The sequence below is a fragment of the Aristolochia californica genome, unplaced genomic scaffold, assembly GCF_029961685.1.
Source record: "Aristolochia californica isolate CCGP_79_NKW_82.1479 unplaced genomic scaffold, dmAriCali1.0.hap1 SCAF_4, whole genome shotgun sequence".
NCBI lineage: Eukaryota > Viridiplantae > Streptophyta > Magnoliopsida > Piperales > Aristolochiaceae > Aristolochia > Aristolochia californica.
Genome location: NW_027182103.1, coordinates 2,395,929 through 2,423,884, shown reverse-complemented (window position 1 = coordinate 2,423,884; position 27,956 = coordinate 2,395,929). Strand labels below are relative to the sequence as shown.

At 38.2% G+C, this 27,956-nt stretch overlaps 4 protein-coding genes across 4 annotated transcripts; 3 read left to right on the top strand and 1 right to left on the bottom strand.

Annotated features, from left to right (window-relative positions):
• Positions 1 to 359: 359 nt before the first annotated feature.
• LOC137962157 (uncharacterized) lies at positions 360 to 6,072 on the bottom strand. The gene is made up of 9 exons (XM_068808886.1): positions 5,973 to 6,072; positions 5,846 to 5,876; positions 5,545 to 5,762; positions 3,572 to 3,734; positions 3,078 to 3,278; positions 2,747 to 2,992; positions 1,916 to 2,066; positions 848 to 1,085; positions 360 to 776 (listed from the first exon to the last, which is right to left on the bottom strand). Exons 1-9 carry the CDS (start codon positions 6,070 to 6,072, stop codon positions 433 to 435), a joined length of 1,692 nt encoding a protein of 563 aa, XP_068664987.1. The 3' UTR covers positions 360 to 432.
• Positions 6,073 to 9,193: 3,121 nt separating this feature from the next.
• On the top strand, positions 9,194 to 11,185 carry LOC137962156 (exocyst complex component EXO70C1-like). Its single transcript, XM_068808885.1, has one exon. The coding sequence runs from the start codon at positions 9,194 to 9,196 to the stop codon at positions 11,183 to 11,185; it is 1,992 nt and encodes a 663-aa protein (XP_068664986.1).
• A 4,519-nt stretch (positions 11,186 to 15,704) lies between these two features.
• On the top strand, positions 15,705 to 19,574 carry LOC137961894 (serine/threonine-protein kinase PBS1-like). Its single transcript, XM_068808510.1, has 5 exons — positions 15,705 to 16,106; positions 16,934 to 17,139; positions 17,439 to 17,628; positions 18,000 to 18,391; positions 18,783 to 19,574. Exons 1-5 carry the CDS (start codon positions 15,986 to 15,988, stop codon positions 19,266 to 19,268), a joined length of 1,395 nt encoding a protein of 464 aa, XP_068664611.1. The 5' UTR covers positions 15,705 to 15,985; the 3' UTR covers positions 19,269 to 19,574.
• A 6,269-nt stretch (positions 19,575 to 25,843) lies between these two features.
• Positions 25,844 to 27,228, top strand: LOC137962871 (bidirectional sugar transporter SWEET14-like). Its single transcript, XM_068809988.1, has 5 exons — positions 25,844 to 25,895; positions 26,419 to 26,455; positions 26,536 to 26,746; positions 26,835 to 26,996; positions 27,100 to 27,228. Exons 1-5 carry the CDS (start codon positions 25,844 to 25,846, stop codon positions 27,226 to 27,228), a joined length of 591 nt encoding a protein of 196 aa, XP_068666089.1.
• The last annotated feature ends 728 nt before the right edge of the window (positions 27,229 to 27,956 follow it).

Here is a 27,956-nt window from a genome sequence, read left to right as displayed (position 1 = left end):
TATATTAATTTTAAAAATTAACTATATTTAGAATAATATCTAAATACGACATTGTTTGTTGTCATATTTCGAAATGAAACTAGCTAGATGCTATAATTCCATATACAACCAAAATATTCCATAAAATTAAATGGATAAATTGGTAATTATATATTTTTAATATTTAATTTATTTTTAAAAACAAGATAATAAATTGTTGTGGTCCAAAAGTGGAAGGGAAGAGGGGGGAAGGCTTCCCCTCCTTTCTGTTCAATAGATGAAGGAGAAGAGGGAGAGGCAGAGTCCACCACCTTGTCTCTTTGTTATTGGACAAAGACAGGAGGGGAGCATTTCGAGCTACCTATATCATGTATCTCCGCTTCAATTTGAATTGTAATGAGCATCACCAACAACAAAAAATGCTGCTAATAGAATTGAGATCAATTGAACTTCTCATTGGCGGAATACAAGAGTGGTTCTTACAATATTCCTTCTAGACTTACAGAAAGACTGAAGGAGGGTCTCATTGATTTCACCAGTATCTGTTAAGTGAACCCCATACTCCTGCAACCTCCGAACATCGCGGCCAATAGGAGATTGCCATTCATCATCCCACCATGCAGAAGGAAGCAAGGGTGTATAAGCACATTGGTTCGATTGGTGAGGGCAGCTCAAGGGCCCTGCGTACCTGTTCCAGACATGGCCCCATCCTACCTGAGTTCTCAAACCATCCACTAACAAATTGCTGTGGAAGCTGCTGAAGAATGAAAAATTCGAACTTATTGCTGGATCTTCACCTGCAGTGAAATCAATATCCTTGATAAATGATCTTTTGCGTTATTTATAGAGCAGAAAAAAGAGGATTTACCTGGTTGATTTGCTGCTGCCAATGCTGCAATTAACTGGGCATAAGTAGTCCCAACCCGTCTGTGTGCCCCAGAGATCACTGCATGTTTTGCACGGGAAGCAAGAAAAAAATCCACGAACATGACCCATCTTGGTGCTGGGCCCCAATCTTTTGCCCTAAAATTTAAGTTATGTTGTGCACCATCCATGCCATCTTCCGAAATGTTTCCTTTGAATGACTTGTAATCGAAATGAAGAACCTAGGTACAAAACACACATATGTGATGAAAAAAAGGTACAATACAAATTTATTACAAATAGCTAAAGGCAATTCTTCAGGTTACGTTGCCTTTCACATTAATTAAGAAAAGAATAATACAACTGGGGAGAGAGAAAGGCCCAGACCCACATAATAGAGATAAAGATAAGGAGGAGAGAAGTTGAGATTGTCTCAACTTGTAACTCTAAAGCCATGTAAACTCTCGCTTAGTATTTTTTTTTTTTTTTTTGAGGAGTAATGTAAACTCTCTCTTAGTGATTTTTTTTCGTTTTGAAGAGTAATGTAAACTCTCTCTTAGTGATAATGTTTATCATGTAAAATTTTATCTCTTTGAAACCAGGGAGAGAGAAAGGCCCAGACCCAAAGGCCAGGAGGAAGAAGGCTAAGCTTCAGAAGCGAGAGGGAGGTCTCAGAAGCAGACCTGCTGCAAAGTTTGACCACAGCTAATGTCTATTGACAATTATACTCTGGCTTGATACTGGCAACGAGATTATAGTATATACAGCAACAGTGAGAGAAACAAGTATCTAGTCCAGAAATAATGAATTAAGAGTCAACTCATCATGCAAGTGTCACTGACTTGGAGAGGCACCAGCAGAGTTCATTTTTCAAATACCCAAAACAAGTAACGCTCAGAAAGCACCAAGTAAAAGAGTCATGCTGATCTGACCTAATATGTAACTAGTTGCACATATTCACAGATATATGAAACATTGTACAAATTTCCTATTATGAGGCACTGTTACACATAGAATTATCAAATGAAAATGACAAAAAATGGATCTTCAAATCTACACAGAAACTATGTACCTCTGCAATTTCTGTTAGCATTGGCTTGATATCCTTAATAACTGAAGGTGTATCTGAAACCAAAACAATTCGAGGCCTGACAGAGCTCTGCTGGTAAGTCTGCAAGGCCTTCATGATACAATTCACAGCTGCCTGCATTGCCCTGACTGGCCTGAAAACAAAAAACCATTTACCGTAACCTAAACCAGTAAACATATAATAATGAAGAATAAGAAAATGAGACGTGACCAAAGTAAAAATGGAAGAATGGTGGGAACTTAAAGAGTCCACAGGAGACAACTATTGTTGAATCGCTTTCTGAGCTGTTTCCATATTCAATTCTAATGGGATCAAAACCTCATCTCAACTCTTTAAGGCTGTGCCTTAAAAAAAAAAAATCTAATTAAAGGTTGCATATTTGGATCCTTCTCCTCCAATCAAATCAATCATTTCCACGAATTTTTTCTAGGCTTTCCCTTCTCTTAGTGCTTTTGCTCACCATTTCTACTAACACTGACTTTTGGCTTTTATCTGCTCTATGCCACTTTATGTACCATTATTAATCTTGAAAAAACTTTAATTTTTTGCTTTTGTATTTCATTTATCACGTTTTTTTAAATCTAACTTTAGTACAATTCTTATAATCATCAAAACAAAAAATATCCACATAAAAGACAGGATTTCACAGCTTGATTCCAGTAGGACTGCATGACCTTAGATCTCACTAATTCAAGTCCTTCAGGCACCCAAACTCAGACACAGATTGCATATAATTATGTTTACTGAACACACACACACACACACACACACGCACACATAGAAGATCCTTGAAGACAGATAAATTTACAAAACCTGTTCATCATCATGCGCATATGCAATGACACATCAGGAGCTGGACCACCATTAAGCACCCAATCTACAGCATCTTGGACAGATTGTGAAGGGGAAATAACAAAGCGCATTAGTTCTCCAAATACATTAGGTCGAGAATTGAGAACTCTTGGATGTCCAAATAAAACAGATGCCGCTTCCCTCATCCCTAGATGAGTGTTTTTTAACAAAAACTGAACTCCAACTGCATCTGTCGTGCCTTGGAACCTGCAGTACACACAAGGAAAAAATTGTCTCAAAATTAAGAAAAATGTGATCTGAACATTCTTTAAGTAGATATCTCGCTACTTACCAAATTATTGGTTGCTTCCACCTCCTCCAATCGCTACACAGGATGTTGGTTTGAACTGGTTTTTCAAAATCATCAGTTCTGATAAAAAGATGTTTTCCATGCTTACCAACACAATCATGCCGTCTCCAAAGATGCTTCACTTCCTTCAAAGTAAATGACTGGTTCGTATAAGAAATGTAGTCCCCAAAAGGATATTTACCCCTGCAAGTATGAGGCATATATTTATAGCTAAAAACTGGAAAGAAGACTAGTAGAGATTTCCAAAAATGTGCACTTTAATCAACTAAGATTTTTACTATATTATGTTCGTCTCTTCCAAGAACCAGATCAGGTTATAAAACACGAAGTTGGCAAATGTAGCCTCATACCAAAATGAATGATTTCATAGATATCTTGAGAAAGAAAATTAATTGACAGGACATTGATATTTTGCCTAACCATCTAAACTAGAGTCAAATGATTAAAAGGACACAGCTAGAGAAAGAACCATATGCCTTGTTTGTCCAATGATGAGAGACCGATTTAACACAACACTCAAAGCTGCAGCAGTTAAAATCTTGAACATTTCATTGCCAAACCCTGCTTCTGAAGCTTTTCCTAACACAAAACCTTGTCTGCAAAACTGGTCTGGAAGAAGCTCTCGGACTCTAGCAGCTCCTGGCATGTGAATTAAACATGTGAACTTCTAATTCTCATGCCTACCTCCAAGACAAAAGGTCTTACCCCAGTTCTCCCATTCAAACGAAGATGTGAATGTCCAGAATAAAAAATATATGTTGCAAAAACATACATAAGAAAATTTTCTTCAGACGTTTTGATCCTCATCAATGAATTAGAAAACCCAGCATTGCCATCTTTCATACCATTAAGAACAAAAAAAGGAAATTACACATACAGAGAAATTCAATATCATAAGTAACATAATGTAAGGTTCATGTAATAGCTAGACATCAGGACATCAATATCTGCTTCCGGAAGGAAAGGGGAGTATATTTGACCAAAAAAGAGGTAGAATTTTTCTTTTTTTTCCTGTTTTTTTACACAGCACATATGAGTTAAGAAAGAAAGGTTTTCCAAGGAATTGATATCATATGCACCTTTCATGAAATGATTATTAATAAAATGCAAATAAATAGACAGTATTCTATGCATAATGTTCAAATGGACTTTTCGAAGAAAAAAAGCATAAATGGACAACACATGCAAGCCAAATGAAGGACAGATTATTCACAGCAGCAAAATTTAAATAAATGATCAGATGCATTACAGCCTCTTTTGTTGTCTGTACATTCTTGATAAAAGAAGACTTATTTTTTCTCATGTCAGGGATGCTAAAATTTGATTACAATGAGACAAGGATCCTAGCCAAATTTCAAATCTTTCTTCTCCTTAGGACCTGTTCTACCCATAACTCTTTACTAAAATTGCTAAGGTTAATTCAATATGTATTGTATTTATTTTTGTTGTTATTGTTATTAGTATTATCTGAGGGAGCCAAACTTCAAACTTCATATCCATGGCGAATTTCAGAGATGAAATAACCATGTGACTATGTGAAGTTTTAAGAGAAGAAAGTTCAGAAGGTGCATATATAACAGACACATTCTCTTCAAGAATGAGTAAGATTTTTCTTTTTGAACAGTGGCAAGCACGCGAAGCATTGCTTCCACAAAGCAGAAACGGGTAGATATCCTTCAAACAAACATCCATATCTTGGAATGGTCTCAACACATTCTCCTGATAAAGTTCATTTCTCCAATATTAGTACAATTTCATAAAAAAGGGAGATCTTACCCTTTTTTTTTTGTTAACTGAATCTTAGTGATACTTGTGAATAATGGAAACATTTTTGCAACATTTTACCGCAGATTATCAGTTTACTCTGACCAGGTAGGATGAAGATTAAACCTGTTGTTCTGCAAATCTTCCGTGACAAACAGATTTACTACTTGAAAAGTGCAAGTAGTGATGAAAAGAAAATGTTGATTCTATTACTACCAAGTACCTTCATTGTATGTAGAATGGGAAAGCAACTAAGAAGCTGATTACTAGTCTTGACAAGGTCCTCAAAGACACCCTAGTATAGGAATTGTGAACTACATATTTCTTTTCTCTCACAGGCCGCAGCTTCTAGCAATCTGCCTCGATTAGTTTCATCACGTCTGTACAACTTCCCTCCAATTCAGAAAGGAAGAAAAAATATCATCTTGCAGGAAGTAGCTGAAAAAATGTTAATTTCATCAGCGAGAACCGAAATTTTGAGAAACCAAGTTCTCCGGCAACATAAGAAGATAAGAGTCCATTACCAGATATTCATGTCGGATCAAATACATTCACAGATGACGGCGTTTCTCAATTTATAGATTGTACAGAAGCTTAATGCACAATAGGTCCACTCATCTTACGGGAGAATAGCATACATACAAAGAAAGAAGACGCAAAGCAGATATTAGATAATGGACCTTACCATTTACAGCAAAATGGCGTTCAATGATGCGCCGGATTCTCAAATTCTCCTTGGCCGATACCGTCGCAAACTGCTCCCCCATCTCCTCCACAGTGGCGCAAGAACTCCGCACCGGCGGCGAACCAACCGTCGGATCCACGACTCGAACGACCGGTTCCGCTCCACCGGCGGCCGGTAGTTCGATCGCATGTTCGACCGCATCCAAGGGACCGAGCGATCTAATAATAGGCAGCAGTAGAGAGACACCGGCATGGAATCCAAAAAGGAGAAGGAATCCAAAAAGGAGAATGAATCCACGTACCGTGAAGCGTCTCCGCCGGAAGCGAAGATGTCTCATTACTCCCGCGGTTAAGGAGCTAAGATCAGACTCCGGCGACCGTCGGATCTGCGTAGGGTTTCAATGGAGGAGGGATAGGAACGGCGAACACGGCTGGCCGGGTTCGGTTCCTCCGCTCCGTGCTGGCGTTTTGGAAGGATTCGCTGTTTTGAGAACATCGAGAGATATTGTCCGAACTCTGAAGGAAGCATTCGGTGCGATCACTGTCGCTACTTTGGTGGGCACGGATTTGCTGCAATCGCTGTCGGTGCGGAGGGCCCACAATCGTCAACGATCTCCATGCGGCAAAAATTTAGGGATACTACATTTAGAATTGCTTCAGATTAATTTTGACTGTAAGTCAACAGTTATTCTACAGTTAGCTTGTGTGAAAATAATATTAAGATGTTTTTATAATCCCAATTTTTGCATTCGATTTAGTTATTTAATAACGTAAATAAAATTTCAGAGAGGGAAAAATTATAAAAATGAAATTCAGTCCTTCTCTATTTTTAGTAATAAAAATATATTATTATTTCAATGATCAATTTAATAATTTATCATTAAATATATTACAATTTAAATAAGTTAAATTATTAAATAATATTAAATGTTGTTTTAACTTGAATTGAAAATACATTTTATTTTTTTAAAACAACACACATTTAACTAAATATAATCTAAAAAATTAATAGTTTTAAAATAAAAAATTTATAGTTCATATAATTATTTCACGTAAATCAAATGATTATATTATTTAATTTTAAATAAAATAAAATACTTTTATTATAATAAATTTCATTTATATGCTAATATACAAAATAAATATAAAATATTCTATAATTTGATAAAATATAATAATCTAAATAATTTTTAACTATATTTTAGTTATTTATTTACTCTTATCAAGTCCTTTTTCCATGAGAGATACCAATATGTGGCAAGACTTCCATAAGATTGCAACACATGGCAGATAACATAAATCATGATGCTGGCGTTGGTTTAAGACTCTCTAATGCTGGGGACATTATGTGGAAGTCAACCTCTTCAACTTGTTCATAGATTTAACATAACGAGAAATTGTGGACGTTTTAGATTGCAGACTTATCTCAGGGTGAGCTCATCGTCCCGATCGTGGAGGGAGTAGAAATGGAACTCTTTCTTGAAAGAAATTTTTAACTTCCTCCTGAATTGGCCTAAATCTGTCAGTAACTCGAATTAAATAACGACCCTGTCAACTTTATGAACAAACAGAACGACACAATCATCTGTTTTGTCCATAATTTCGGGCTCGAAGATTCAATCTAAGAAATGAAATCCCTCTTGAACCCACAGAGTTTGAAAAAAATGGGATAACTATCAATCCATTTTTATTCATGAAGTCGTTCATGGATTTTTCTCTGCTCTGCTACATCCCCCCGGGATTACCAATTCTCTTTCTTTCTTAAGATTGCAAAGAATAACAATTGAATATACAAAGAGGGAACAGACATTCTTTGAAACAATTAATAATCAAGGAAACAGCTTGTTTGAGCAGATTCGGATGGCAGTGAATGCGTACTTTCATTGAAACAACTCATTACTCAAGCCAGATCACGTCTGGATTTTTTTACTAACCAATAAAAAAGGTCTGACATATTCAGAAAATTTGGTGCTTTCGTCTAAAGCAGCACGACTTAGAAGATAATAACGCAGCTTCTTCTGAGTTTTTTTTTTCTGGAAAACCATCACGAATGGACCGAATCAAAAACTCTTTCCTGGCCTTTCACTAGCTGAAAAATAATCCAATCGCCGGTGATTTTTGCAGTGAAAAAAAAACAGAAAATAGAAACCAGAGAAATGAAAATACTAGCTTATAAATCGAGATCCGAAGTTCGAAAATGTAAATATGAAGGAGAAGATCAATGCAGATGAAAAAAGGAAATTGCTACTCAAACTAGTTTGTTGCCTACTTCGAACATCTAACTTTAAACAGACTCATCTTGTTAGCCAATAGAATCAGAGTAGTTAGATTTTTTCGTGAGTTAAAGAATTTAAGTTGAGTAAGATAAAGTCAAGTACAAAATCCAGACCATGCTTTCCGGCCTGGTTCTACTTCTGGGACAACGGGTTTGGTAAAGGACACCTCACGGCAGCTTCATCAACCTCTTTGGACAAAGTAGACACTTTTTTTTCCCCTCAAATGATCCCGATAAAAGATCTGAAAACTTCCAGTATCAATCTAAATCAATCGGATGAAATCATAACAAAATTCAATCACAGCGAGAATCCAAGTGAAATTTCAAACCAGCAAAGTGCAAAAGCTTAGTAGTATGGAAACAAAAGCTAACATCCACAGCAGTTCTCAACTTAAACAAAACAATCAAAATTATACGAGAAGCAGATCAAATATAACGATGTGGCTCAAAATGACCAATAACATCAATCGATTAATGTGCAAGCAAACAAAAAAAGGCAAAAAAAAAAAAAGAGCATCAGAACAGAATACCTCGAAACAGAGCTCTTCGCTTAAGATCGCGATTGTCCGACAGGATTCCTCCAAATCCAGAAAGGCAAAGAGAAATATCGAAGATCGAGAACAACGATGCAGAGATTCTGAAACGACTCACGAATAAAAAATAGCTACAGCTAGTAAAACCAGGAGCTACTTCGTCGATGAATCAAAAGGCAACAAAAAACGACAGAAAATTGTAAAACCTTGCCTATAATGAACAAAATACAGACAATTTTGGAGCGCAGATGATCTGTTTCCTGTGTTTTTTTTTTCTTGACGAAATCGATAGGATTCAGGCGGAAGATGAAGGCGGGGGCTGATGCGAGTTGATGATGAGAGAGAGGGCTAATGAGAGCAAACTCATGAAGGCGAAGGGCAAAAGCTGATGTGGAACTGGATGAAATTTAACATGAGGGTGACACGTAAATTATTCACGTGTAGGTCCCACAAAGATTCGGACCTAGAGAATCTTGCGGGACGTGGAGGACGGAGAAACCCGGCCGGACGCGACTAACTGATATGAACTTCGTGTCCGCCACTCCAACCACTTACCCCCGATTTCGGGTCGGACCCGATTAATCCCCAATTTTGCTAATTAAATCACAATAATAAATAACTAATTTCATTTTAAATCAAATTTATATATATTAAAAATAAAAACGAACTCCCCCTCTCTCTCCGTGCATCTCCCTCCGCCAATGCTTCCATAACCGGCCTCTCCCTCTGTCGCTTCTCTCCCTTCTCCTTCTCCCTCGCTCTGCCTCTGTCCCTCTTTTCCTAATCACCTCAAACGAGACCCCAAAGTGAAAGAGATAAAAAAGCTGAAGAAATTCAGGGGAATGGATAGGAAGTTCTCTGTGAGAGGCCGCAACAGCAGCTTCTCCAAGAAAGAAAACGCCATCAGTCGCGTCGATTTCGACTCCGCCACCGCTGCAGATAGAAGCAGAGAAGGCGACGCCGGCGACTCGACGTCCGATTTCGAGACCCAATTGGGTGGAATCTCCGGCGGTATATCCCGCTTCGTCGACTCGCTGTCCGCCTCCAGGGACTGCCAGATTCCGCCCGATGTCCCGGAGTGTTTCGATAAACTGGTCGCCCTCGTCGACGAGGAGGTCGCCAAGTATGACACGGGGAGGGATTCAGGACGGTGGTTCCGAGATAAGGGGGACTCACCGTTGCTCGACGCGGTCGAGAAGTTGTCACGGGTGGCTACTGCGCTGACCGGGTTTTCCTCCGAGTCTAAGTACTTCGTCCCGCTGAGTCGAGCGAGTAGCGTCTTGCAGCGGGCGATGACGTTCTTGGAGGAGAAGTTCCGGTGGATTTTGGAGGATTGGACGGGGGCTGGGGAGGTTGATCACAGGGAAGCTGCGGCGGCAGCGTCGGGGACGGGGAAGCCGAAGAAGCAGTCGTCGTTCTGCTTGAGCCGGGAGAACGACCGGTACGTGTTGTCGGAGCCGAATTCCGCTCGCAAGAGGAACGGGGGGTTCGCGACCTACCCGCCGGAGATCATGTCCCGGTTGAGTAAGATGGCCACCACCATGATCTCGGCGGGGTACAGCACGGAATGCTGCCAGGTTTACAGCATTGCACGACGAAATGCCTTCGAGGAGACCTTAAGGAGGATTGGGTTGGAGAAGATCAGCATGGACGAGGTGCAAAAATTGACATGGGAGGATCTGGAGGGGGAGATCACGACATGGACGAAAGCCTGCAAGCGCTGCGTCGCCGTATACTTCCTCGACGAGAAGAAGCTGTGCGGGACCGTCTTTCCCCAGTGGACAGGCGTCACCCAGGGCATCCTCAGTAATCTCACTCGCGGGGTGGTCATCCAGCTTCTCAACTTCGCGGAAGCAGTCGCCATGACGAAGAGATCAGTGGAAAAGCTCTTCAAATTTTTGGACATGTACGAAGCACTCCGTGATTTGATTCCAGTCCTCGACGAGCTGTTCCCGGGTGGCGCTTCGACAGAGCTGAAATCGGAGACGGCATCGGCAGGGAGGCGGCTGGGTCAGGCCGCCGTCGGGAGCTTCTCCGATCTCGAGAACTCCATCAAAGCCGACACCGGGAAAACCCCTGTTCCCTGTGGAGCCGTCCACCCACTCATCCGTTACGTGATGAACTACCTCAAGTACGCCTGCGGCGAGTACAAAGACACCATGGAGCAGGTCTACCAAGAGCAAGAAAGAGGGGACCGCCACGACGAGCCACCGGAGCCGGACGGCGGTGGGCAGACGGCGCCTTCCCCGTCCCCGTTCGTGGTGCAACTGAACGAGGTCATGGACCTGCTCGACAACAACCTGGACGCCAGATCGAAACTGTACAAAGATCCGTCGTTGAGTTACATCTTCCTAATGAACAACAAGCGGTACATCATGCAGAAGATCAAGGACTCGGCAGAGATACATACCCTCCTGGGCGATACCCGGAAGAGAGCGGCCGAGCTTCGGCAGTACCACAAGAACTACAAGCGGGAGACATGGAGCAAGGTGCTGGCCTGCCTCAGAGACGACGGGCTGATGCAGGGGAAAGGCAGCGTGAACAAGACCATCCTTAAAGAGAGATTCAAGAGCTTCAACACCATGTTCGAGGAGATTCACAAGACACAGAGCACCTGGGTCGTGAGCGACAAGCAGCTGCAGTCGGAGCTCCGGGTGTCGGTATCAGCGGTGGTCGTGCCGGCGTACAGATCCTTCTTGGGGAGGTTCCGGCAGTACCTGGACTCCGGGAGGCAGGCGGAGAAGTACATAAAGTTTGGTCCGGAGGAGCTAGAGTCGTCGATGGATGATTTGTTCGACGGTACGCCGGCGTCGATGGTGAGGAGGAGATCATAGAAGGAGGAAAGAGACTAGATTCAGAATTCTTACAGAATTTTGAGGAGAAGAAGGAGAAATGATGAAAATTTTCAGTTGTGTTTGCATTATTAATGCACCTTGTTTTGGTTGTATTAAATTGTGATTTATGAAATTTTTTCGAGATGAAAAAAAACTTCAAATAACTTTGTAATTGTAATTGTCCTCGTTCTACTACTCAAATCCTGTAAATCCATCATTCTATCCAGGTAGTAGCTAAATAGTTCATGTATCGTGTACACCATGGCGCTTCTTAGAGTATAGGCGGTGCACATAATTTTTAAATAGAAAAGCCCATATCTCTGGGAGGGCTCTCGGCCTCTCGGCCTCTCCACTTTTAGCCCGTATGAAGCCCACCCACACCACTCTCTATTGTTTGTAATCGAGATTTGAGAGGTAATTAAAAATAACCTTCGAAATTAAATGCACCATGGACTATTTTTTATTAAGAAAAAACATTATTTTTACAATGTTGGGCCTGCAATGCACTTAAGATGAGATTAAAAAGCGCTTATTATTCCTTTATTTTTTATTATGTAGTTTACATTTACATCTTTATTAATATTAATTATTCTTTCATATTTGTCATCAATTATACAATGAAAATATAATTATTTAATAATTTATTAATATTTAAAAATTTAAAGTGTCTACTATATATATAATTAACTTAAACAATCGAACACGTTTAATCCATCTTAATTGTGGATAAAAATTACCTAATAATTAATTATTTAAAGGGGTAAAAAAATTAAATTGTTACCATAATTTTTTAAACAAATAACATCATTTTCTTCTATATTGAATTATACTGAAATAAATCATGTGATAAGGCAAATAATCAGATAAAATCACCACCATTACTGAAGGACTATTTTCATACATTTTTATTATTTTTTTATCTTCTCTTATTATCCATCTCTTTTAATGATTAATTATTTTTATTTTAGGTATCAACCATTTGAAAATTCTCCCTTAATTAGTCCCTATGAACCTTCTTAATGAACCAATTGATCTGCATCCTTATCCTCAATATTGCGTCCTTCTTTACCGAATGTTATATAAGGCTTTTATCAGGGAAAAGGTTGCCTACTCTTCCCTTGTAGTTTTTTGGGCACGAGGTCGGTCCTTAGTCCTTTTTTTTCTCTCCCAGTTATGCACTACAAAATTATTTGAATACAAAAAAATAATTATACAATTTGTGTAATTATTTGTCCTAATATACATGAAATAAATAAGATTATTGATAATTTTTTCTTTAAGACTGTGGCCAAAATACTTTTTGGCCATGACAGAAATAAAAAGGAAAAAACTCTAAAAATGGCATCTCCTAAAAGAATTTCTTTACCAAATCTTCCATGGTCTTGGATGCATTCCAAGTTTGGAGTTGTTTTGTCAAGCAAATAATTTTCTTATAGATGTGACAAACATGTGGTACATATTTGTTAAAGTCAAGGTGGTTGAGTCACATGGGTCCATACTACAAATTCCCTTTTGGCTTCCCACTACTTTTTGTCTGAGGTAGAGAATGTTCACTCCAATTTTCAACATTTAATGGTTAAGGGTATCCTAAAATCTCACATGGCCCTGATTTTCAAATGGTAAGACTTCCATCTTCTTTTTGCTAAATTCATCCCTTTTGAATTTATTGCATCCAAGTTCATATTTGTCAAATTTGTTAAATGGTAAGTTTTCAAACTCGACCCTTTTAGGTCTTATATTTTCAAATATAATCTCTTCGATTCGTTCATCTAAATACGATTGCTTAACTATCTTATTATTTTAACTTATTCAAATAAAATTGTAGTTGGGGCTCACTTTATTGTGAGTCCAGGGTGAAACTTCCATCTTCCTCTCCCCTGTCTTCTCGTCACCGAGCGAATTTCCCTTTTTTTGGACTTGAATCCATATTAAAATACAGAGATGAAAGGAGGGAGACACATATTTAACATAATTTTATTGTTATATTTTTATTAAAAAATTATACCTTAAATTTAGATTATTATTTTTAAAATTATAATATTGATAAGGAGGTAATATTAAAGAAATTTATTGAACCTGATATTTGTCATTAAAAACCCTTAATTGCTTTTCTTTATTATCTAATTATTCCAAGTTCCCATCAGCTGCATTTAATTGGCTTAATTTTTTATTTTAAAAACATATTTTTCACGTTTGACAAATCAGGCCAATCATGGCTCGCCGGACTTTGAAGCCGGCCGTCTTTCTTCCGGCACAAACCCACATTCGGATCCTGTAGGCCCCACGCCATTTGACTCCGTTCTTGACATTTGATCCTTCGCTCACTTCCTGACATGCGACCCACAACGTCAGGTCCGCATTCATTCTTTGACTCGAGATCCCGGCTTCCCGTGTGGGCCCGGGTAACCGTCTTCGACTCTTGATTGGTTATGAGAACGTTCCAAATCGGACGATCCGACGGTGCAGATTTGATCTAATGCTTCTCTGTCTATTTTAGAACTTCTCTCCTAGTTTAACGCCTCGTGACGCGCTTAGTGCTGAACCCAGTTAACGTGTTCAAATATTAAAAAACGATTTTTTTATTATTATTTGACCAATAATCCTTCAACTAGTTGTAATTGCGAATGCCTCCCTCACCATATAAAAATGTTGAAATAGTACATACATGTTAATTTTATGTTTTAACCTTTAAATTATAAAAATAAAATATTTATATAATTTCAGGTGACACACACATGTTCACATTTAAATAACAAAAAAGCCCCTAAGTAAGGTCAAATGACCAACACCTCCTTCTCATTCTATAATTACCAAAACACCCTTTGCATCCACATTGACAGCGGTGCATGTGCCTGCTTTTTAGACATGTCGGCGGCACGTTATCTTTTCAGTCTTCTTCTTACGTGGCCGAATCTCCCCCATGGATTTTCTATCATGCCACGTGGCATGTTTCCTCAACTTCCCCGAGGATCCTCAACTCGTTTTTACATGCTTAAAAAAATCAATATTTTAATAGCTAATTCCTTTATCTAACCATTACATTAATCAAGTGATAAAGTTGATGATTAGTGGCTAATCCACCACCTAAGTGACATTTGTAACGTTTTTGACTCGCACTGAACCATTTTTACACCTCTCAGATTTCTAGCTTATTAGGATTGACGATTATCACTAATCATTTCAATTTTTGGGTAATTGTGAAGATTATCTCATGTTGACCTTTTGAACTCTTATATTAACTCCATACGATGTCACCTAATTAATGTCCCTAAACATAAAAAATACTCACACGTGGGAATAATCGTGGTCCATCATCCATGTTCCACCTTCATCTACGTACAAGTTGCTAACCGTGCTAGGGTGCACGGCCAAGCGTCTCATCACTTCGAGTTAGCCACGACAAAGAGCATGCTGACAAAGATGCAGCCCTAGATATTTCGTCTCGTATCGAGCATATGATTACTAATAGAGTCCAAAATTCAAAATGCCACAAATGTGACATGTCACATAATATTTATTATAAAAAAGATAACACCCATTAAAATTAAATTGTGTAACATAACTTTACCCATAAATTTAAGATATATTAAACATTATTTATCATTAAATTAAATACACGATTAACTCGTATCATAACTCTGAACTCAGGTAAAGTCGATAACTAACTTAGAATTACTCCGGTTACAATATAATTACATAAAATTAAGAAAAAGTTTAAAATTAATTTATTTGTTTAATAATTGTTAGCTCTAGACTCAGGTAAACTAGTGAGGCCACACGTAAAGTCGATAACTGGTGCAGAATGAGTCGGTTGCAATATAATTACATAAATAAAAAAAATTAAAAAAATTTAAAGTGTTAAGTGAAGATTAGTAGGGGTTTAAGATGATTGAATTTAATAATGAGGCCGTCCCCGATCCACACACTTGCATGATCTCTTTCACCTCATCTTATCTCAGTTTTTTATATTTTTTGTTCAAATTGCTATTAAATTCCATGCCTGAAGACTTCACTAAATTTGAACGCCACCCACCACTTGCACGCTCACCCCGTACGCTCCAGCAGTTAGCACGTCTCGATGAGACACGCGTCAGCGCCTCCGCTTCCCCTCTGAGCATAAAGACGTATTCCATACTCCCTCGACGTACTCTCACTCGCGTCCTACGCGCTGTTCGGAAATACACATTCTCTCGGTGTATTCAATTTTACAGAATCGGATCTTAGTCGGATTCGGATCTGATCCGATCGAACCCGGCCCGATCGGGTTTCAATCAGTTGGTCAGATCCAGGTATAAAGTGAGAAGGCGGATCCAGATGGATCCGGGTACCCGAATTAAAAAATTTCTTTATTTTGTTTTCACTTTTCAAGTAGGAACAGCGTGTAGTAAGCGGATAAGGTAACGAAACGGGCAGAATACACGGAATTGACCATGTAAGGAAGGATACAGGAATCTTCTTATAAATTTAGTTTTGGTGGGGAGTGTATTATATTGTACATGTACATGCAGCCGGAGCAGAGCCGGCTTACTCCTGCTCAAATCATATCAACGAGGAAAAAAACTTGCTTTTTCTTTACTGCGATTCGATGCTTCTTCCATCGTCTTTCGATCGCTTCTGTGTTGTTGCTTCGGTTATCTTCTTTACCTAGATCCAGAATAAAGGAAAACCCTGAAAAATTTGGTCTTTGGGCGGAAGATATTTATTGAGTATGAGGAACGCAGGGGTGTGAAATGGGAGACTGGGACGAATTTTGAGTTCTGTTTTTTTTTTTTTTTTGTTGGGATTTGGATTTGTTGAGAAATGGGTTGTTTTCCGTGTTTCGATTCGAAAGAGGAGGAGGGGCTCAATCCCGGGAATAAGAGCGATGACCGGAAGGAAGGGAAACCGATGGTGGAAACTAATATTTCAAGATTGGCTTCAGGTCTGTTTCTGAGCTTAGATGTGTTGATCCGATCAGATCTTTGATTTTCTGTAGCTAGATGTTTTGGGATTCTTGAGATTTCGAAGTTTGGTTCAAGTTTTGAGGTGGATGTGATGTTTTTCACTTGTTTTGGTTATTTGGAATTTTACTCATTTTGGGGCAGATGTGAATTTCTATTCGGTTCGTTTCAGTTGCTTGTACTTTTATGGGTTTGTATAAATCTGTTGTGTAGCTGAGATTTTCTATCGATTTTGATAACTGGTTTTGTTCTATTTGATATAATAGTAGAACGGAGCTTTGATGATGAGCTGTGACTATTGGTACTGATATTGCATTGACAAATATAACTTCTGTAACTGGTTCTTTAAATTTCAAATTCTAAACCTTAACTAGAACGTCTTCTCAAACCATCTCGCTGTTACTTGTTTTCTGATTTTATATATTTATTTGGTATTTAATTTCCTTTATGTATTCAATTATTATTTTTCTCTGATCAATCATCAAAGGGTGTTTGTATTTGGAACTACTTCAATTTATTATGACCTCCCATTAGTTTGTCCTAAATCTGTGAGTTATTTTTGTTATGATTTGATCTAACCGTGAAAATTTAAATTTAAATTGTTTATGAATTTATTAACACTGTGTCAACGGGTCAGCCACAGTGATGGTTTTGGTCGCATTTAATTTGAGTTTTAGATTTAGGGTTAAAATTGATTTCGTTCAAGTGATTCATAAAGCCGTTTACTTCCAATGACATGGATCTACAGTTGGATGTGATTTGGTTCTCTTCTATTCATGGATATTGATTCATTTTGGATCAATTTCAGGAGCTGATAGACTCAAAACCAGAAGCCTTACAGGGTCAAGAAAGGAATCTATGAGTCCAAGGGGCGGGCCTGATGTTAATATTGCTGCACAAACATTCACTTTTCGAGAGCTTGCTGCTGCAACTAAAAATTTCAAACCTGAGTGTCTTTTAGGGGAGGGGGGATTTGGACGTGTTTATAAAGGGCGCTTGGAGAACACTGGTCAGGTAAGGTTTTTGATTGTTTCCAAAAAATTTTTTAAAGAATTTATGATTCATCATATTGGAATCTGGCCCAGATGTTACTTTTATATAAAGTTGTTAGGTCTCAGACTGTTCTTTTTATGTGACTTGACATTCACCCTGTTATATCCAGAGATGTAACATAAACACAATTGAGTAAAAAGAAAAAAAAGTGGAAAAAAAATGTGAAAAAAATGATAGATTTCAAATAATTCTGAACAGTTGAAGTGTATGGTTTGCTGGCTTTTCTCATGTTTTAACAGTAGCATGTGATTTACTAACAGGTAGTGGCTGTGAAGCAGTTAGATAGAAATGGGCTTCAAGGGAACCGGGAATTTTTGGTGGAGGTTCTCATGCTGAGCCTCTTGCATCATCCTAACCTTGTCAGTTTGATTGGTTACTGTGCGGATGGGGATCAGAGACTTCTAGTATATGAGTTTTTGCCCTTGGGTTCATTGGAAGATCATTTGCATGGTGAGCAATTTAATTTATGGAAACATTTTGTGGGTATATGTGGGATCTGGAATAATCTGACATGGGTTGTGACATTTATACATTTATATTTTCTGAAATTTCTTTTTGGAGCTGTTCGTCTTTTTGGGTAGGCTATGTGATGCCCTATTGCAGGTTATTGATTCGTATATGTATGAGTATTTTTTTGCTTTACTACCACCTTTATATGTTAGTTTTAAGCACTTGCATTCATTGCATCATTCCGTGGGCTTGTTTGTAGTTATGAGCCATGTCAGAAATAGCAAATTTTAATGTATTTCTTCCTTTATAAGAGTCTTCATACTTCCTGTAGGTTTATCGTAATGTTAAAGAAATAAAATCATTTCTTGCAGACCTTCCACCTGATAAGGAGCCCTTAGACTGGAACACAAGGATGAAGATTGCAGCAGGTGCAGCAAAAGGATTGGAATATTTGCATGACAAAGCAAATCCTCCTGTTATCTATAGAGATTTTAAATCATCAAATATATTACTAGATGTAGGATTTCAGCCAAAGCTCTCTGATTTTGGACTTGCTAAGCTGGGTCCTACTGGGGATAAGTCTCATGTATCGACCAGAGTGATGGGCACTTATGGTTACTGTGCTCCTGAGTATGCCATGACAGGTCAACTTACAGTGAAGTCTGATGTGTACAGTTTTGGTGTGGTTTTCTTGGAGCTGATAACGGGGCGTAAGGCTATTGACAGCACCCGATCTCATGGAGAACAGAACCTTGTTTCATGGGTATGAATTTCCCTTATGATACAGCTTCCTGAATTTATATATTTAAAATCTCAACATCTGCAATTATTCGTTACTTCCAGATGCATTGTCTTTCTATTCTTTTGAATTCTTCATCTATCCAACAAATGTATAAAAAACAAGTGACAGAGAAGGAATGAAACCAAGATCAAGAATCTTACCTTTTGCCAAGTTAAAAAACATGTGGTTACTATTTTTAAGTCTGTGGACTTGCTTTTACAGCAGGGTCGAATGTAGATGATACTTAAAAAAGAAAAGACTTAAAAAAGAGAAGGGAGACAATGAAGTGTTCTATATGGTCCACTCTTTCAATAATGAAGATCTTATTACATTGTTGCAATTGTAAAAGTTCTTTCTATTTTCCACTTTCCAGGCTCGCCCGATGTTCAATGACAGAAGGAAATTTCCAAAGCTGGCTGACCCACGGCTTCAAGGCCGGTATCCAATGCGTGGGCTTTACCAGGCTCTTGCTGTGGCATCCATGTGCATCCAAGAACAAGCAGCTACACGTCCTCTGATTGGGGATGTGGTGACTGCTCTCTCTTATCTGGCATCTCAATCATATGACCCCAACTCAGCCCCAGCTCATAGCATCCGAGAGAAAGACGAAAGAAGAAGGGGAGAGAGGCAGGAGGATCGAGGCATGAGAATAGCCAAAAGCGACGACGGAGGTGGGTCTGGACGTAGGTGGGACTTAAGTGGGTCTGAGAAAGATGACTCTCCGAAGGAGACTGTCAGGATCCTTAACAGGGATTTGGACCGAGAAAGGGCGGTTGCAGAGGCCAAGTTGTGGGGAGAGAACTGGAGAGAAAAGAGGCGTGCCTCTGCCCTAGGTAGTTTTGATGGAGCAAATGGGTAAGCAACAAATCTCATGGTTTTGGCTCCTGTAGAAGTGGCTAAACCTTTTGTTTCTTCTTCCATGCTATATGTAAGGAAAAAAGAACCAATGCTACGCAGAGTGTATATGCCTGAAGAAAAAAAATTGTAATCTTGGGTTCATAACCCCATTACGTTCTAGATGTGTCTGTTGTGAAAGTATAACAAGAAATTTTGTGAGAAAACAAATACAACTTTTTCTTGTCAAACTTCCCTAGTCTGACATTCAGGCTGAAAACATTTCCCCCTGTTCTGCTCCTCGTTTGAGTGGCTTCTGAAAAACTGAAATGCCAGCATTTAAAGGACCAACGTCCTAATTTCTTTTGGAGTTGTTCTCTCACTCTCCCTCTTAAGAAATTCGTCCCCTTGCGCTCCCTCTCTACTCGAGCATCGAGCACCTAGTTTCCTCTCCTCCCTTCTCAAACTCTCCCTCTCTTCCCTCACACGCTCTCACACAAACTCCTCTCCATCTTCCCTTCTCCACGAATTCTCTCTTTCCAACTTATATCAACTCAGCTTTCCAGCCTCTTTTACCTTACAATTATTTTTTTACAATTGGTTGAAGGAGATAGGGCCTCATTAAGTGGGTTCTATTAAAGTCATATCAGAGCAGTAATTCTTTGGAGCCTTCTCTCACTATCTGATGAACACAAGAAGTATAAAATCACAACAACAATAAGAGGAAGTTGTCGCCCATGAATTTAGTGTAGAAAATTGGGCAAATCTCTGTACATGTATGGAAAAACTTTCTAATTTGGGAGATAAGAAGGATCACTTGACATGCCTGGTTCAATCTCTCTATATAGGAGAGAACTTCAAGACCTCTTCTCCCCCTCAATAATTGCTCTCTTCTCTCATATAGGCTTCATCCACGACTATTTTTGGTATGTTATCCTCCCCACTACCACCAATATTGCTTACACCTCCCATCCCCAATTTCCTTGCCTCACTAGAATTTTTCCTCAATTCACCTTCCGTCCCCTCTTTTACACAAACCTCCCAACTGTGTATGACAATTACACCCTAGTATGATAGTATGACAATATTTTTCAAATGCATAGCTGAAGATGATCCAGCCCAGTAGGCCTATATGAATGAACAATTTTTTAGGAAAATCAACGGGTGTTATTAAGCTTATTCTATCTTGAGGGTGATGCTAGAAGAGGGTTTCGAATGACACAAAAAAACCAGCTTTCTCCCCACTAGGCAAGTGTTTGTGCAATCTCGTTGTGTTCATTTTGGACCCATTAAGTATCAAGACTTTGATTATGTTCGGAAATAGAAGGATTAATGGTATTGATGTAATTAGTTCATAATTTAAATCTTTACTCTCGTCTCTATTTTATATCATACTAAAGGGTATTCTTGTAATTTTAAAAATTAAAAAGTTTATTAATGAAGCATTAGAAGTCATGGACAATCAATCTAAACCTAATTTCACCCCATGTTCTCTTCTTCTTCTTTCTTTTTTCTCTTCTCCTCGCCTTGGAGCACTAAACTCTTCTCCTCTCTTCTTCTCATACACGCCCTAAAGAAAAAAGCTTGTAAGTTTGCAATCAATAGCTCATATGCTTCGAAGAACTGAGTTGAAATGGATTGACTCGAAGAACCAAATAGACCTCCTCAAAGCTTATACGTGATGCAGAAGATTGTATCAGTGCTTGTAGAATGCGGAGGGACCTCTCTTGTCACCCATTATATTTCTCTATACCAATGGAGAGAAGCCTTGCACTCATGTGGGAGCAATGGGTACTTCCCTCATGGTGGGAGGACATTGATCTTAAGATCTTATTTCACTGAAATTTAATGATAACAAATACATGGAAATGAATCGTGTGCATTGAAATATTTTGTACATATATTTAAAATTGTATATAATTTCCATAGCTTAGATTGTCGAAAACCCATATAGACCATTCAAACGATTGCCTAATGAGAGTGAAGGCTAGTCTTTATAACCGTTGTTCAAATAGATGCAACATGTAGGGAGCTAACTTATGTATTTCGATTCAAGGTCTATAGGTCTCCATAATTCACATATGTTATCATTGCAATCAATAGCTCAGCGACACATTTTAAGTATTTTGTTATGATTTCTCATCATGGTGGATTTATAAGAGGATAAAAAGTTCATTTCTAACCCAATTACTCTATTTTAGAACATTAGAACTTTGTATTTAAAATGCTTTCTACCTCATTTCATGCAAGAAACTTCCCAAGGTGACCATGACATTTTTCCAAAGCATTCCATACTTTAAAATGATCTTAGGAGGTCAATTTGGGGTTTATTGTTAGGAATTAGACGTCCTAATTCCAAACTAACGAGAACAATAATAATAAATGCGGAAGAAGGGAAAAAACAAGCACGAAATAAAGACAACAAGATATACACAGTGTTGAAACCAGTGCGCTAAAAGGTTCGAACCTTTTAGGAAAGCAACCCCACGGATTTTATACAAGGACTGGCCCGGTCGATACAAACAAATATTCCAACACACAGGCTCGCCTCAAGGTGAGACTACGTCTTGTCTTCCGTTGTTGCAATAATCCACTATGAAGATGAAATATTTTACAAGAGAAATCACACACTTACATGTGTTTCTCTCTAACCTCTCGGGCTGCAACTTGAGATGTTCCTCAGTATAAGATGATAAAACCCTAATAATGACGCCCCTCAATTATAAAGAGAAAATTAGGGCAACCGCATTACAATAGTCGATCCGCGACCAATTCAGTGTAGGGCGTCAATTAGACTCCACAACTTAACATTTATGAACTCCATCCCTTGGTTTTTTTAAAAGCTACATACATCAGATTTTTTATTTTTGAATTTTTTATATGTCTTAGGCTAGATTCATGCTAGAACTGATTCTAGCGATCTTAAAATCATATTCCATTGTCGAGCAAGTCTATTTGTGGTTTGATTGTGCAATCTTATCATGATTTAGCTGATATTTTATATACAACATAGAACTCTTATGTTTAGATTATCAATTGCTTTAACTTTTAGTTTGAGCTAGACATGATGTTCTTATTTTCAAATCTTTATGACTACTTGGAGATTTTTAGTTGAATTTGTGCATTGGATTTTAAAATCATTAAGATATCTTGTTATATCATTTGATTAATTTCTTCATCTTTTCAAAATTTTGCCATATCCTTGACTTGTATTATCATTCTTCGGGCACATGAGAGTCTTTTTTGGTTCCACAATAGAACGCTGCTATGGAATAAGAGATGAATGCTCTCCTATGTTGAGAGACTTGGGTGTTGTATGACCTCCTCTAGGGGTTCACATTGTTAGCAATAGATGGGTCTTTACTATTAACCATTATTCAGATAGTGCAATTGAGAGATACAAGGTTAAGTTTGGTTGCCAAGGGACTTATAGGATTGACCACTTTGAAACATTCTCTCTAATTGCATGGTTGAGTTCAATTTGCATGCGACATGCTATTTGTGGTTGGTAATATGGGTTGGCCGGTGTGCCAATACTTGGATGTCAACAATGTTTTCTTATGTAGAAAGTTGACAAATGAAGTATACATAAAGCAACCTCCAAGGTTCATTGCTCAAGGGAAGAAGAGTAAGATGTGTTGATTAATTATGGGTAATTACTTGAAATAAAGTTTTTCAGGTAATTTAATAAGTTTATATGAACTTTGGCTTTATTCATAGTAGTTTATATCATTTAGTCTTTATTATACATAGAGATTCTATAAGAATTGAGTGTTTAAATGGCATATTTATGTCAAGGGATGATGGTAAAGGCATTGAAGATGTAAAGCTCATATCAAACGACAATTTCAAACTATGGACATGGGGGCACTAAAGTATTTTCTTGGCATTGAGGTAATAAGGAGTAAGTCAAGTATTTTTTGTCTTAGCATAAATGATTTACTAAGTGAAACAAAACTTTAGGAGTGAAGACAATTGAGACTCATGTTGAGATAAAGGCTAACCTATATAATGTGAGTCGAGTCCTATTCTTAAGGATAAAACTCTATACAGGCGACTAGTAGGTATACTGACAAGGCCATACATAAAATTATGAAAATCCACCTTGGAGTAATTTGAAAAATTAGGAACTCCAAAGAAAAGTGTACTAAACAAGAACAATGGCCATCTTATCATTGTCTACCTTTATGATGCTAACTACGCAAGGTTTTGCATTAATAGGAAATCTACTAGTATCTATTGTATATATTTTGGGTTTGATGTGGTATAAAAAAAATCAAGAAAGAAATAGTTGTTGCCAAATCTAGAGTCGAAGCTAAATACCAAGTCATGACTCATACAATTTGTGAGATGGTGTGGGTAATTTCTATTCTTATAGAGTGCAAGTTTCCTATAACTAAGCCAATGGAAATAGTGTGTGGTAATTTAGAAGCCATATATATAGCTAACTATCCTATTTTCCATGAAAGACCAAACATATTGAGTCGATTGCCACTTTATACGAGATGTTGTGATGAGAGGAGAGATAGCTGCTAGTTCGAACAATAGAAAAACTAGGTGATTTTAACAAAGATGCTTTCTAAAAAATAGTTTGAGAATTTTTCATTGATAAAAACCTTTTTCCTATCCATCCATGACACTTGAACCCTTGTCTTTCGTCCAAGTAATGGATAATCTTGTGTTAGGTATTCGTGTTTATTTTGTAGGCAAAAGTTTAATTTTTTCAACGTTATAAACCCAACTTGGGTGACAAGCATCGAATTATAAAGAGTGAAACTCTCTCTCTCTCTCTCTCTCTCTCTCTCTCTCTCTCTCTCTCTCTCTCTCTCATAATATCTATTTTAAAAGTAAAATTCCAATAAATATATAATACAAATAAGACACAAAAGTGCAAGCTCCAAGAGAACCCAATCTCCTTCATTTAACAAAATAATTTGCAGATTGGGTCTAATCCATACACAAAAGTGGTCATCGTAGAGGACACCACAAGGCCTAGAGCAAATGCCCACACCATGCAGAGGGATAATTTCATACGTAATCCTTGACAGCTAAAGAAGTATGAACTTCCGTCAAACAAAATCCTATCCATCACCTAATTTATAGTCTCCTCCAATAATTAGAAAGATGGCACTACGCCTAGTGGAAGCTTTGCTCCCCTCTCAGACAAGAGCACTAGACCCATTCAAGCCTGGTCTTTTGTTTTTGTTGGGAGAGTGCTTTGAGTGGAAAAACAAGTGGAAAATTATTGAATACCCCCTTTGCAGCTTTTGCTTGTTAGTGCCATTTTGGCAAAATTAGTTTTGATTTCCAACAATTATGATGGTAACATGCATCCTCCTCCCTACTCAACTAATAAAAAAGGAAATCTTATGATAACATACCAAGAAGTTCGACCAAAGTGTTATAGATATCGAACTAAACTAACCGATTCATGACTCTCCCAACAAGTAAAAACGGGTGCAACGGTTTTTTGCATAGTATAAGTTACGGTGAACATACTTGGCAAAATATTGTAACTTCAAACATGCATCGAGTTAAAAAAAAAAAATGTAACGTTTGAATCACTAAGTATATCAAATATTACGAATGAAACGTTACATGTCACTCATATGGGTTTGTTATAAGATTTTAAGTGATATGTAACATTTGTATGTATCGGATTTTTACCTACTTCATATATGACAAAAAGACGATACACCCACACTAAATACAAGTCATTTAACCTTTAGAAACCAATCGAGCATTAAACCGTGGCTAAATCTCAATTAGCCCAATCAGAATCACGTCTGGTCTTCACACTAGTAACTAGAGAGAGATTATCCAGAAGAAATTGGTGAGCCTGATGAAAGATTTCATGAGATTTGAACCAAATGAAGATGACCCAGATTTATTTTAGGAGGAAAAGAAATCATCAATATTTTCAAGAAAAGATAGGCAAGGTAGCACCCACAAGATAACTATGTATTATAAAGATACTTTATGGATATGAGATGAGGAGAAATTGATAAAAGAAAGAGCTGGGCGTCTTCATGGCTGTGTTCTGTCCTCAGCTGTATTGGCATTTCCTGAGCACTCTCCTCAGCAATTCCCACAGATCCGCGTCTCCTTTCTTCCCTTTTTCGAAGAAGGGACCCGTCTTCCATCATTCGTTCAGCTCTGCAAATTCCGTCTGCTGCTTCCTCTGTAAAAATCCATGCAAACCCACCTACTGTTCATTTGGGTAACGATTATCCTCCACCTCTTCGTGCTCCCACTACAAAGGGGCAGAAAAAAAAAACAGAAAAAAATCTCACTATCTGCTTCCGTGCGATTCCACTCGGCGAAGGATTATCCTATCATGATCCTGTAATTAGAGGGGAAGAAACGAATAAAGAAACTACCCTTTTTTCTCTCCTATATAAGGCCTCTCACCCTGTGCCCTCACAATCACGTCACAGATTTGAAATGGCTCAGTAGCTGTTCTTCAGTCTGCAGTACTCTCTCTTTTCCACCTTACTTCATCTCCAACTCTTTCTGCGCAATAAAATCAACCTCTCTGTACCCATCCTCAATTTCACTGTAGAGAGAGAGAGAGAGAGAGAGAGAGGAAGAGAGATAAAGATGGCTATCTTCACCATCCACCATCCTTGGGCTTTCACCTTTGGCCTCTTAGGTATAGAAACAAACCTTTCTTCTGCTTCTTTCAAGAAGTTACAGAGACTCTTGAGCTTTCCTTTTCTTTCTGCAACTACTGCGGTTTCATTTCGCCACACTTTTCCTTTCCACTCACTGCTCCGCTCGCCTTTGACTGTTCATTTAATCTTTCAAGTCTCCAGAAAATACAGTTGAAGTCATTATTATCGAGCTTTTGAGTTCTAACCCTTTTGATTATTTATGTTGGATCTTTCGTTTTCTCTTGTTAAGGTGTCCTTTTCAATGAAGTCGACGCTTCCTTTTGCACTAGATCAGGATGATATCATTGTTTCATAATTAATTTACAGGAGTCATTCATGGCTAAGACCCACCCAGAATAAAATTTTATACATGTTTGTGAAGGGTATCTTTCTGCAAATCAATATTGATTATTGAATTTCCTCATCTATTTACTGCCACGAGTGTCAGTATATTTTTCTCTCTAAATGTGACTTCCTTAATTGCATGATTTTCTGATATTTTAATTTTTGTTATTTAACCAGGAAATTTCGTCTCCTTCCTTGTCTACCTCGCCCCACTGTAAGACATCAACTGTAAAATTTTCTTATATATTGCTTTGTTTCTATAAAATCCTTAACTATTTATGAATTTTGCCTCAGGCCAACATTTTACAAAATTTACAAGAAGAAATCTACAGAAGGATTTCAATCAGTCCCGTATGTGGCAGCTCTATTCAGTGCAATGCTGTGGATTTATTATGCTTTTCTGAAGACCAATGCTTACCTTCTCATCACCATCAATAGCGTTGGCTGTGTCATAGAGACCATTTACATCGCACTTTACCTGGGTTATGCACCAAAGAAGGCCAGGGTACACAAAAGCTCTTCGTCTTCCTTCTTTTTTCTCTCATAATACTTGTCATTTGACCTAATGGAGCTCTGTTACTCTGAACTTTCAGATGTATACAGCAAAACTGTTGTTGCTGCTGAATCTTTGTGCCTTTGGGTTGATTCTTCTGCTTACCCAATTCCTTGCGAAAGGCTCGAATCGGGTTTGCGTTCTTGGATGGGTTTGTGTTGGTTTCTCTGTAAGCGTCTTTGCCGCTCCTTTAAGCATCATGGTGAGAGTAAATCCTTCTTTTTCTTTCACAGAGGCTGGTCATACCTAAATTGGAGGTACTTTAATGGAGTCCTCTTGCATTAACCTGTTTTTACATTCCACAGAGACTGGTTATACGCACAAAGAGTGTGGAGTACATGCCGTTTTCTCTGTCCTTCTTCCTCACTCTAAGTGCAGTAATGTGGTTCTCCTATGGACTTCTCTTGAAAGACATGTACATTGCTGTAAGCTAGCCTTCCTCCATTCCTTTTCATTTGATTTGCTTCTCATTGATTTGGTCACTGACCTCTATATCCTTCCTCTCTCTTGCATCAAAAGCTTCCAAACGTCCTTGGTTTCGTCTTCGGGATCCTGCAGATGGTTCTGTACACAATCTACAGGGACACCAGAAAAGTTTTAACAGTGGAAGAGAAACTACCTGAACATGTCGGTGACATCGATAAATGCATCGTGACAGAAGGGTGCAAGGTTCATGTGCCAGAAGTGAAATGTGTAGGAGAAGATCGAGTTGTCGATAAACTGATCGAGAAAGATGAGAAGCTTGTGGTGTGTAAACCTGAAGTTCAGCTGATTGAGTGCAAAGTTTGATCCTGTACGTTCAGATCCTTTTGTGTTTGTGTATTTGAAGGTAAATAAATGAGTTGATGGAAGAATCGATCTTGTGGAATAAAAGTTTCCATTTCCATGGATTCATTACCTTCACCTTATGAACAGTGCAAGGATGAGAGAGAAAGTAAGACAAACGAGTTGCAGTCTTGGGAACTTCTTCCATTTGTCCATATAAAACCATCTAAGTCGTTCATTAAAGCAAATTAATCCTCTTTCTAAGGCTCCGACCTTCCCTTGCTGTATATTTCTGTGACAGAAAAGGAGATTTTAGAGGATAATCGAAAAGAATTCACCAATGCCATGAGAGATTCCTATCCTTATCCTTCCACATAAAAAAATTTAAATTAGATGA